General features: G+C 42.0%; 1 protein-coding gene across 2 annotated transcripts in view; it reads right to left on the bottom strand.

Moving 5' to 3' along the window:
- The window catches only part of runx2a (RUNX family transcription factor 2a), a 174051-nt gene that overhangs the window by 71512 nt on the left and 89403 nt on the right, over positions 1-13136 (bottom strand). For both annotated transcript variants that reach the window (XM_059981625.1, XM_059981626.1), the window contains exon 4: positions 4490-4594. In XM_059981625.1, the coding sequence (XP_059837608.1) occupies positions 4490-4594 (105 nt within the window). The remainder of the gene's footprint in view (positions 1-4489; positions 4595-13136) is intronic.

A 13136-nucleotide genomic window follows, 5' to 3' on the forward strand; every position in this document is an offset into this window, starting at 1 on the left:
CGCATCCTCGACTCTTGGGACAGTATATTGATCAGGGACAGTTCGCCGATTCAATGTCCTGTAGTCAACACACATGCGCACTCGCCCATTCTTCTTCCGTGCCACCACTATTGGGGACGCATAAGGACTTCGAGACTCAGCTATGATTCCTGCCTCCTTCAACTTGCACAAGTGCTGTCGCACGTCCTCAACATCTGCCAGAGCCAGCCGCCGGGATCTCTCTCGGAACGGGGTGTCCTCCGTCACCCGGATGGCGTGGCGAGTGCTTTTGGCGCAGCCAACATCAAACTCGCCCCGAGAAAAAACAGTTTCCATCTTCAGCATCTTCTCCACTAGCTGGTGTTTCCACTCCGGCGACACAGGGGAATCCCCGAAGTTAAAGGCTTCAGCGGTCAGCTCCCTTTGATGCTCCGATCCCTCCCCGTTAGGGGTCCTCACTGGTGCGCTAGACATTACCGTCACCGGGAACAGATGTGCCAGCGGCATTCCCCTCTTAAAGGTGATTTCTCTTGCCGTGGTGTTCCTGACACATAGCTATCCGCCTTGCATGTACCACCCCTGGTCTCTGCACTTTGGGCCTCACCAGCGCCCCCGCCGGAAATCTGGTCTCCCCTTCAAGATCGTCTGGGGTGTCTACTAACAGGGCTTCTCCCGTCGGCACTCCTGGGAATCTGGGGGTCCCCATCACTAGTGCTACCTCCCCTGGTCGGATCACCTTGGGCCTCGCCTGCGTACACCACACCGTCCCTCATTTACATTCCGGGTCCAGCCCTTGGGAGGCAACCCCTTCTGCGAACACTGCTCGAAACACTGGATGCACCGAGAGGGTCTCCAGAAAGTCTTCCCCCCCTTTCTCCTTACAAGCTCCCAGGAGCCGTCGCACAACTGGGGAGTTAGTCCCCACCAGGAGGGCAGCACCACCGGTTTCCAACGGGTCAGGACACACCAACACCAACGTCTCAATAGCTTCCGACACTCCCACATCGCCCTCCGAGAACTCCAATCTCACTGATAGGTATCCATCGTACGGGTAGTCACCCTCGCTCACACCCCAAATCTGCAGGGCGGCAAATGGTGTTACGGGCAAATGCTTTAGATATTGATTGTAGAAAGACCGGTACAATAAGGTCACCTGCGATCCCGTATCAAGAACGGCTTTTGCGTAAATTCCCTCTATCCGTACTGGCACGGGGTCCTACCAGCCCATCCAGAAAAGAGGCGTGGGCACCCAGTGGTCTTCCGGCTGATCTCTGGGAACGTGTTCCTCCAGAGGCTCCAGTCCGTTCCCTCACTGAGCCTCTCCTAAGTTTCCCGACACCTCTCCCTTTTTAGTCATAGGGGGGCTTGTCCTCTGCGGGACTCCTTGTCTCTCACAATCCCACCTAAAGTGACCCTCCTCTCCACAGCTATAGCACACCCTCGGCCGCCCACAGTCCCGCCTGAAATGCCCCTCTTTCCCACAGTTAAAGCACACACTGCCGGCCGCCCCTCCTCTCCCAGGACGGCTCCTGCTCCCAATCCACTGCACTGATCGCCCCTGAGAGTAGGTACCTCCCCTGTCCCTCCCCTCCAAAGGGGGTTCCCTACTCCCCGGGGGATTGTCATTCCTCCACTCAGCCACCACTTCCTGTATCGCTGAGGATCGCTCCCGTAGGCCCGTGCCCCTTTTCCGTCCCAACGCTCTCTCTTCCTCTCGCACCTCTCTAATCAGTTGCCCGAAGGATGGAGGGGGACCTTTCCTATAAGCCTGCCGGATAGTCCACGCCACCTTGTCCTCCTCCAGAGAGCCACTGAATAGCTGACTCATCCTCACGCTAGCCACGTCAGTCGCCTTCACTACCCCCCGGCGCCGCAGCCCCGAGAGCATCCCCTCCATCCTAAATATGTACTCGGAGAGCTTTTCCCCTCTCCATTGTTCCAGGCGTTGAAACTCTGCTAAAAGCAGCCAGGGTTCCCCTGACAACCCAAACGCTCCCTCCAAAACTTCTAGGCATTCCTCCACTGAGGCCCCAGGCTTCTCAGCTTTCAACTCCCGGACGGTTTTGGCTGCTAAACCCCTCAAACTTCCCACCAATTGCTGCCTCTTCTCCTCCTCTGAGCCTGGCCACTCCTCTAACATCAAAGACGTATGCTCGATCCAGGTCTCATAGTCCACCTCCCCATCCGGAGTAGGCTTGGCTCCGGAGAACACCCCCAGCTTCAGCCGTGGCCTCTCGGCCACCCCCACCAGGGAATTAAGTGCGGCTGCCAGCTCCGAGGCTTCCACCCTACCTGGGGAGCGGGGCTTAGTCACGACTCCCTCCTCCCACCTCCCTTTACTAGTGCCGGGCACCTCTCTGGGGTCCACCTCTAGCTCTAGCTCTTCCCCCGATGTCTCCTCAGCCTCATCCTTGTAGAAGTGGAGCCCCCACAGCCCCTCCTCCCCCGGTACACTGACCGTCGCCGGCAGTTCCACCGTCCTGACTTCAGCACTCGTATGAACCAACACCCAGCTAGACTCTACCTCTTTACCACACCGTCTAGCTACCAATTCTACCTGCCCAATACCCTTCACCGAACTTAAACCCCGCACTATCGCGTCTCCCGAAACTCGAACATCCACTCCGCTCACTACGCATGCGTACTGTACTGGTACACCTTCAAACTGGCGCCAACAAACAAACTTATCTCTGTCCATCTCCGCTCTGCTGCCTGCGCGACTCCACAGCCCCTGACAATCCAATCCGGGACGAGCACCCCACAAATGTAACCCTTACCCAACAGGCTGGTATATGTCTAGGGGAAAAAGGAGATCCAGCCACTCTCCAACCCACTTCCCGTACACGCAGGTGCTGTGAGAATCGAGTTAATGCCTCGCGCCCGCCAACAGTATCAAACCCACAACAAATACCGTTATGAAATACACTTTAAAGAGTTTACTAAAATTAAAAAAATAGTAGGCAATACAATATATATATATATATATATATATATATATATATATATATACAAGGAAAAAAACAAAAGGCGCCAACTTATCAAAGTTCAGTCTGTTTAGTGCACTCGTTGGAGCTCAATCAACGAACCAATCGACCCATCCGGCCGTCGCACACCTGGGACCACCCCGGTGGTCTTACGAGCAGTCCAGCACACGTCCACCTTCCTCAGCGTCTTCCTCGGCCTCCCCAAAAAAACCCGCGAAAACCCCTCCCCCAAGTTCCCAGCACCACAAGACACAATGACATTCCCCATTGATTAACAAATGAATACAATTACCATATCAGCCATTCTAAAGTGAAACAACAGCAAGAGAAACACTTATCCGACAAAGAAACATTCCTACTTGTAACAAACCAAAGAGGCCATTTTGAGTAACATACCCAGGACATTGTACATATATTTCATATGTTATTGGTATACTGCAAAAATCTCTTTTAAAACACTGCTAATCTTAAAATAATTTAACCTAAATAAATATATTAATGATGATGTGGATACTTTATTGTTTCCATCTCAGTAACCCTACAAAACACGTCAACTATTAATTACTTCACGTGTTCAGATTTATTATAATGATTTGAGCATTATTAAATCAAGTTTTGGTAGCATAAAATAACTTTGTGTGTAACCTGTTGAATTGCTTGAATAAGTTAGTTCTTATATTCAAGATTAATTTTCAAAATATTTATAAACTTGGTAACATGTCCTACTATTATTTTCTTGCAAACCTTTACATGAAATGCCAGTAAATGATTCAATGTTGAGGGTATCATATGTAAGCTTGTCCTATTCTTGAGGAATTCACATATATGTATATACTCTAAATAATAAACACTCATCATAATTAGAGTTTAGTCTAAGATCATTGCATCTACTTGTGACAGTCCTGACATTACTGAGATCAGTTTCTTTTTAAAACTTGTTTAGCTTAAAATTCTATGAATATAATTTTCCCAGAAGCTACGGTGAAATTTGAGCTCGTGTCTAGCATGTAAGCTATGTTACAACAATGAGAGTAGGTGATATTAATCAGTATTGTTTAAAGATAGATTATCACCCAGCATTTGAAAGTATCAATATCATAATTTCAGAAAGATTTTGCTGATTTTTTTAATAAAATATGAAACCCAACATTGATGAATATTTTAGCATTAGTTCTATATTAGAACAGATTGTGGTCAGGTAGTATTTTATCTCTTTATTTAGAATCCACCTATAATATAAACTGAAGTATTAAGGCAGAAAAGGACATGAATTGTTAAATCTATTCTGTGGAAGAATTCGCTTATTTCTAAAAACCATTGCATGTGATCAAGATTTAATTTAACAGCATTTTTTTTTATTCAGAAGAAAGATGTCAGAAGTCTTAATGGATTATTTTATAGAAAATTCAGAATTATCTTGAGCCCATTGATATGACATGATAAAGTAGTTTCAAATTTTTGACTATTAATCAAGCAATTGTCTGCATAAATTATAGCAGTAATAAACATCAGTAGGTGGCACTTACTTCTCGGTTCGCGAGGACCATCCACTGTAACCTTTATAGCTCTGTGATAGGTAGCCACTTGGGGTGGGTTTGTGAATACCGTGATTGTCAATGTGAAGCTTTTACCTGAAAAACAGGGTAAAATATACTTTTACTTCTCAACTAGTTATTAACATCAACAATTGCACAAGCTATTTTATAACATTGTAATGAAACAACACTGAAAAACTGGTTATTGTAATCCTGAAGTCAGTGCTTATGGAAGTGACCTCTGCATGAAATGTGAGACTTTGAAACAATGTTCTCTGGATTAACGTTGATGAGTATTTGCTTTGCTTGCAACTTGGCTTACACATAAAGCAAGAAGCAACAATCAGTTTGTAAATCTTAAAGTTAAAATGTAAAGACAATAATCAGATGCTCAAAATCCAAAGAAAGACACACAAAATGCCGGAGGAACATGGGAAGTCAACTCTGGAAATGAATGTATATTGGGCACTTGGACCGAGAACCTTCTTCAGAACTGGAAAGGAAGGGGGAATATGCCAGATTAAAAATGTCAAGGGGGGAGGTGTTGGGGGTGGAAAAGGAGAATTGCTAGAAGGTGATAGGTGAAGCTAGATGAGTAGAAAAGATAAAAGACTGATAAGAGAGCAGAGTGGACCTTAGGAGAAAGGGAAGGAGGAGCAGATTCAGGATCCCGCCTATCACTTCCTTCTCTTTCTCCTATGGTCCAGTATCCTCTTCTATCTGATTCCTTCCTCTCCAGCCCTTTATTCTCTCTACCTACCTGGATTCACTTATCACCTCTCAGCTGGTTGAGTGGTGATGCAATAACAACCTTGCACTCAACCTCAGTAAGACCAAGGAATTGATTGCGGACTTCAGGAAGGGAAGGTCAAGTGAACACACACCCGTCCTCATTAAGGGATCAAAAGTAGAAAGGGTGAGCAGTTTTAAATTCTTGGGTGTCACTTCTAAGGAAATATCCAGGGCCAAACATATTGATGTAATTACAACAAAGGCAACAGTGGCAATACTGAACTTGGGGTTTGAGGAGAATTGGTATGGCGTCAAAAAACTCGCAAGTTTCTACAGATATAACATGCAAAGCCTTCTAACTGGTTGCTTCACTATCTGGTTTGGTGGAGCCACTGCACAGGATTGGAAAAAGCTGCAGAAAGTTGTAAACTCAGCCAGCTCCATCATGGGCACTAGCCTCCCCAGCATCAACGACGCTTTCAAAAGGTGATGCCTGAAAATGACGGCATCCATCATTAAGGACCCCCATCGCACACGACTTGCCCTCTTCTCATTGCTACCATCAAGTATGAGGTACTGAAGCCTGAAAAAACACACTCAATGTTTAAAAAAAAACAACTTCTTCCCCTCTGCCATCAGATTTCTGAATGGACCAGGAACACATGAATGCTACCTCAGTATTTATTATTTTTCCTCTATTTCTGCACTACTTATTTAATTTAAATGTTTATATATATAAGATTTTATTATTATGTATTGTAATGTACTGCTGCCACAAAACAACACATTCTATGACATATACCAGTGATATTAAACCTGATTCTGATTCTGATTCTGAGGTGTACGGGTGTACCTAATAAAATGGCCACTAGGTATATGTTGCAGATAATGGTAACATTTATTGACCATCTCTAATTTCTCCTGAAGCGAGGATGCAGTTAGAAATTAATCACTTGCAGACCAGATCAAGAAAGGGTGGCAGATTTCACTCCCTGGACATCTGGTTTTTATGATAATTTGGTAATTAAGTGCATTATCTGTTTAATGACACAAATTTGAATTTCCCAGCTGCCATGGTGGAATTTGAACTCATGTCTTTGATACTGGCTGCTGAGCGAGTTACTTAACTGCTCTGCTACCACTCACCTAGTATACCATTGCATCTCTAGATACTGTGATCATGTCATTGCTGTTGATAATGTTTTAGCCTGAAATAAAGTCTACTTTGCAATATAGATATTTTACGAGAAGCCTTTGGACTTTTTGAAAATTTGGATGCTATGGCTTCATTTCTCCCTTGACAGACGTTGTTGCTACAGGAGACCAGATTGATTGCCCGCTGGCTGTGAGTTTTAAATCTGCAATGGACACAAGTGAGGTAGCAGATGACTGAAGGACTGAAGGTTATTTTTTGAGAAAGGCAGCAAGGAAAAGTTTGGTTATGATGAGCCTGATTAGTGTAGACATAATCTTAGAAAAAAATCTGAGTGCTGTGGTCAATAATTGCTTGGTAAGGCAAGGGCAGCCAACATGGCTGTTGCAAGGTCAGATTCTGCCTGGCCAATTTGATTGAATTCTTTAAACAGATAACAAATTGTATCGATGACGTGATTCACATGGGCTTTAATAAGACATTTGACAAGTTCCCATATAGGAGATGGGTTTAAAATGTTCGGGCCCTTGGGATCCAGGGTAGGTTGGCCAACTGGATCTAGTATTAGCTTGGCAATAAAAGGCAGGGGGTGATGGTAGAAGGCTATTTGTAGTGTCCCACAAGGGTCAATGCTGGAACCCTTGCTGGCGGTAATATCCATGAATGACTTGAATGGACTGATCAGTAAGTTCAGGAATGACATGAAGAGTGATGTCGTTGTTGATAATGTGTAGGGACGTCTTAGGCTACAAGAGATATCAATGTGTTGGTGAAATGGGCTGAAAATGGCCAAATAGCTTAGTCCAGACAAATGTACTTTGTGAGTACTAATGAGGCAGGGACATACAATTTAATATTTGGGCCTTAAGGAGTATTGACGAACAGAAGGACCTTGGATTAAAAATTCAATGATCCTCAAATGTGGCAACGCAGATTATCTGATTACAAAAGCATGTTGGTTACTGGCCTTTATTAGCTGGGGAATTAAAAACAGAAGTGGGGGAGGGGGGGTTTATGCTCCAACTTCTTAAAATCTTGGCCATACTTTAGCTGGAGTACTGCACACAGTTCTGGTCACCATGGTATATGATCAAAACAACGATGCTGGAGAGAATGCAAAGCAGGTTCGTTAGAATGTTGCCTAGGCTGGAGCAAGTCAGTTCTGAGCAGAGACTGGAGAAACTAGGCCCGTTCTCCCCAAAAATACAGGAGATTATGAGGGAACGTAATGGAGGTATCAAACACTGATAGAGTTGACAATAGGGAAGATTTTCCTCATACTGGAAGTACTTAAATTTATAGAACATAGTTGGGAGAAGAGACTTAGAAGGGCTATAGGGGGAAGTTCTAGACCCAGAGAGAGGTAAGTATCTGAATATACTGCCCAGGGAAGAGTTTGAAGGTGGGTTCTGACAGCATTTAAGAAGTGGTCTAGAACCAGCACTTGAATAATTTTAAGGTCACAAGGCTGCGGACCATGTGCTGGGAGATTGGAAGGGTTGTCACTCAGCTGTGCAGGTGACTTGGACAGAATGGTCTCTTTCCATGCTGATTGATCCTATGACTATGCATTTTAATGCTCATTTGACGGGTAAATAGAAACTCAGTTTACTTAATTTCATTGCTTGATTAATAAAATTTTGTATTCATTTAAATCAATTAAATTTCAGCTGATGTTTCCTAATGAGCTATATAATGTGTTGATGATCTTGAGATTATAGTGAAAGATAAAGGTCAATCAGTTGCTTCTGATGTCATTATACTTCAGGGAGGTTATGCATAATTTACATAAGTTGCAGCACAAGTTGTAGCATCCCGAACAAGAGAAAGGAGGATCAGGCCACCATACTAGTGGGTTCCTTATTTACCAAGTGTGGTACAAAGAAGTCATGCAATGAACTTGAATGCCTACCTGCACGTGGTGGGGTGACTAAGTCCCTATCAGGTTTTTTTTGGCTGATAACCTCATAAGGTTGCTAGTTACTGTGGTTTAAGAGGAAGCAACTTTACCCTACTCATTTAGTTGTAGCAACACACGTAGGTTGTAGTCAGCTTGGAAAGAGAAAAAGCAACTAACAAGGCCACAGGTTCTCCAATGCAAGATCATTTTTCATCGGGAGAAAAAAAAATCAATTAGGAATAACGACAGAAGGAATGTTCTAGTTGCCTTGTGTTGCAAGATCCTAACTATTTCTTTAAAATAATTTATGATGTCAGTACATATGGTAACCAGAATTTTTTTTCTCCTCATAGAGCACATTTTCTAATTTTAGGCAACATTTATCTCTCAGTCAATAGCATTAAAACTGATTATGTGTTATGAAAACATTTCTATTTGTGGGAGCTCACAGAGGGCAAATTGGCTGCCATGCTTTCTATTTTACCACAATGAGTACACTTCATAAGTACTTCATTAACTCTAAAGTGCTTTTCAGCAAACTGAAGCTGTGAAATGTGCATTATCAATACCACTTTATTTTCTTTTCAAATTGAAATTGAGCAAAGAAGTTTTATACTTGGATCTGAAGAGATGGCATAAGAATTCATCCTTATTTCCTTTTGCTAAATGCACAATATTGTAGCAGATGTGAAGTGAGTTCCACTTCCAATATTCAGTTTCATTGCCTGCAGCGCAGCTACGTTTTTGAAGCTGAGTACAGTACACTGCCACCATTATATTGTGCATTTCATGCATGCAGCAAGGAGAAATTTCCAACTCATTATATTTATATAGCAAAAGCAACATACTTTGCATGCCGGAAATATGAAGAGAATAGCAGTAAATGCTGAAAATGCTCAGCAGCGGGCAGCAGTATTTGACAAAAACCAAGTTGACATTTCAACTTGGTGATCTTTCATCACTACGCCGCAAGTTCTGGTACTATACTCAAGAGCCCTATTTTCAACTAAATTCTCTAGCTACTCACAACTACAGTAAAGAACAATGTGCAAATGTTATGACATTAACCTTTAAAATTAATAAAATGCTGAGAATGCATTAAGTGGAGGAGGTCCAAAGCGATCTTGATTTCAAACCCAACCAATTTTGTAGCATAGCATCTAATTGTTTATATATAAAAGTTATGCAATTTAGAATGGAGTTAGTATAAAACTCCTTTAAACCAAGCAAGTACTACATAATGATATGCATTGTGCAGTCAATGGTAAAGCAATGGTATTTTCTGCCAACCACAAAGGAAACTGCCCACAGAGATATAATGATTTCTGTGGCATTTATTTCCTCTTTCCAATATTGGGTGCTATCAGGTATTAGCTCAAGGGAAATCCCTGGCATCTAGTGATATTACCAAGAAGGTTAAATGGCCTATCACCTTGAAGAAATCTTATGGGTAAAACCAGGAAGAAGACAAAAACAGCAGATGCTGAATATCTAGAGCAAATGATGCCGTGAACACTCAGCTGGTCAGGCAACACGTGTGGAGGGTAAAATTATACTAATGTTTCAAGTTAATGTCTTTCTTTGTCCACCGACGCTGCCTGATCTGCTAAATGTTCCCAGTATTTCTTGTTAGTACTTTAGAGAACAATTGTGTTTGGTTATTTCTGCATATTTCACAGGGGTTAAAATAAAGCCAGACATGTAATTTTAATAGAAAGTGGGGCACGGTAGCACAACCGCTATACGGCATCAGTGATAACCAATCAGAGCTTGATTCCCACTGCTGTCTTTAAGGAGTTGGTATATGCTCCCTGTGACTTTGTGGATTTCCTCTGGATTCTCTGGTTTCCACCCACATTCCAAAGACATTCAGATTGGGATTATTAAACTGTTGGCTCTGGATCACTTGCAGAAACAATGCACCATGTTTCAGTGTTTCAATGTACATGTGACAAAATAAACATAAACCTTTAAAAGCAATAAAGAAGCTTGCAGAACAAGGTTGATCATTTTAAAATTTAGGCACCACAGTAGCGTAGCGTTCAGCGTGACATTATTACAGCTTGGGGCATTGGAGTTTGGCGTTCTATCCCGGCATACTCTGTGCCCTCCCACAGTCCAAAGATGTACCAGTCAGTAGATGACCTGGTCACTGTAAATCATCCTGAGATTATCCTAGGGTTAGACTGAAGGGATTCTGTCAGCGTGACTTGAAGGGCTGGAAGAACCTATTTTGCACTGTATCTCTAAATAGAATGAAATAAAATAGTTTGCACATGTAGCCACAGTCATGTTTGAGGGTCATATAGACTGTAAAGTGGCAATTTGGACTTGATGCATTAAAAAAAACTCACTTTGATTTCACACACTATTTTATTTCTAGAATAAGTTTCAAATGCCTGAAGACAAAGTTTTGAAGCCGATACTGGAATAAATTGCAAGCAATGTACTATACTGCACAGAACAGAGATTCGCTGGCAGCAGTCTCTAAGTATCCAGTCTCAGCTCCACAAGGGTATCCCTTAGTGGCTACTGTGTGTTTCATAGTGTAATTATGTTAATTGTGGAAGATGTAATAGCCATTGCAATGTAAGATGGAGTTCATTAAATATAAAAAGGAGATTCATAAAAGTGTGAAAATCATTCCATAACTCCCCATTTGGTCATAGATATTAATCCTTATCTTACTTAAAAACTAATTTGGCTGTTTTCACAATCTGATCTATGGGGAGTAAAATTCGAAACTTGAAATGTCTGGTTCTCCTAAATCACCATATGCAAATTACTGACTGTAGAGATTAGATAGTAAAATATTATACTTTGACATTTGCAGCAAAGCATGTACCAAATTGTGTGACTAATTAAAAGGTATTTTAAAAATAATATTTCAAATATTGCAGATTCATCTATTTAGTGATTTAATCTACATGAACCCAAAATAACACAAAAGAAATGAGTTGGAAAAATTAGCACGTGGCAATGACATCATAAAATTGCCAGTGTCAGGAAAAAAGACCATAAGACCATAAGATATAGGAGCAGAATTAGGCCATTTGGCCCATCGAGTCTGCTGCACCATTTTATCACGACTGATCAATCTTTCCTCTCAGCCCAAATCTCCTGACTTCCCCTGTATTCCTTCATGCCCTGACTAATCAAGAATCTATCAACCTCTGCCTTAAATATACATAATGACTTGATCTCCACAGCTGCCTGTGGCAATGAATTCCACAGATTCACCACTCTCTGGCTAAAGAAATTCCTCATCAATATATTTCTTTATGTAGTATATTTCATATACTTAGAATTCTACAATTTGCATTTATAAAATATTGCATTAATAAAAATATTCTAGACTATTTAATCAGACTAAAATTACTGCTGTGGTAACGATATGGATATTTTCGTATTAGTGAACAAAGGTATAAATTTATAGAGTCATACTGTCATAGAACACTACAGCACAGAAAAAGGCCCTTTGGCCCATCTAGTCCATGCTGAATAATTAATCCGTTGAATTCCATTGACCTGCACTTTCAAGGAATTATTAGTCTGTATTCCCACATCCCCTGTTCTACCCTACTCCTCAGTGCCATAGCTTTCACTGTGTAAGCCTCACTCTGGTTTGTCCTCCCAAGCTGCAACCTCTCACATTTGTCCACATTAAATTCCATCTACCATTTCTCAGTCCAGTTTTGCAGCTCATCCAGATCCCACTGGAAGCTTTGATGGCCTTCTTCCCCAAACTTACTGATCAAAGTTTTGAAGAAAATTATAATTAGTGAAGGAAGCAGCCATTTTAAGTGGTATTTCTAGAGTGTGGATATTATTTCAAGATGGTTCTGAGGATGTCAACAACTGAGGAGGTATGTTTGTTCAAGCGTTCTGGATGAGAGAGTGAAATTAAAGACGGAATGAGCAGTTGCTTGAAGGGTTACATTTAAATGTTTGAGGAAGGGAACAATGCTATTTTCAAATAAATGCTGGACCTAGCAGACTGGAAAGGTGGGCTGTCGAGATTTGGGCAGATTCCACTCATCTCCTGCGATGGTCACTCCTCTCTCCATGACGTTGAGGCTGTGAGACTGCCCCCAGCTGCTATGCTTCACGTCTGTGATCTGCCCTGCTAATATGATGACCTGATACTCTATCAAGGCTTTGGGCCTACTCTGATTTGAATCTACGGACTCAATCTGGTTTGGAATGTTGTTGTTGCTGCTCACTTCTCTTGTTTGCATGATTTGTGTTTTTTTCTTTTACTCTGCATATTGGGAGTTGGTCTTTATCTTTTTTAATTGGGTTCTTTTCGGGTTTCTTGCTTTGCAGTTGCCTGTAAGCAGACAAATGTCAATGTTGTTCAATTATCAATTCTTTGATAATAAATGTACTTTGAATCTTGAATCTGCTTTGATTGGAAGGGTATATATTGAGTCATAGAGAAATACAGCACTGATACAGGACCTTTGACATGCTGATTGTCATACCCACCCAGCCAGTCCCAAATTCCTGCAATGGGTTCATATTCCTCCAAGCCCTGTTCTTCCATATACCTATCCAAATTACTTCTTAAATGATCTCTGCCTGGCAGCTCATTCCACATACTCATCAGCCTCTGAATGAAAACGTTGCTGTTATGTCCCTTTTAAATCCGACTATATTTCAAATATCAGTATGTGTTGATGCTAGGAAGGGTCAGCTGTTCAATGGAAATTTAGGACAGAAAAGTAGGAATCATGAACAAAATGAACGTGAAAGAGGAAGTTTGGGTAATGAAGAGAATGAGAGATGCCTTAACACTGATAAAGTAATTATATAAAAAAAGAACCCATTGAAAATGTTATGGTTATCTAAAT

Source organism: Hypanus sabinus, chromosome 10 (genome assembly GCF_030144855.1).
Source record: "Hypanus sabinus isolate sHypSab1 chromosome 10, sHypSab1.hap1, whole genome shotgun sequence".
Taxonomy (NCBI): Eukaryota; Metazoa; Chordata; class Chondrichthyes; order Myliobatiformes; family Dasyatidae; genus Hypanus; species Hypanus sabinus.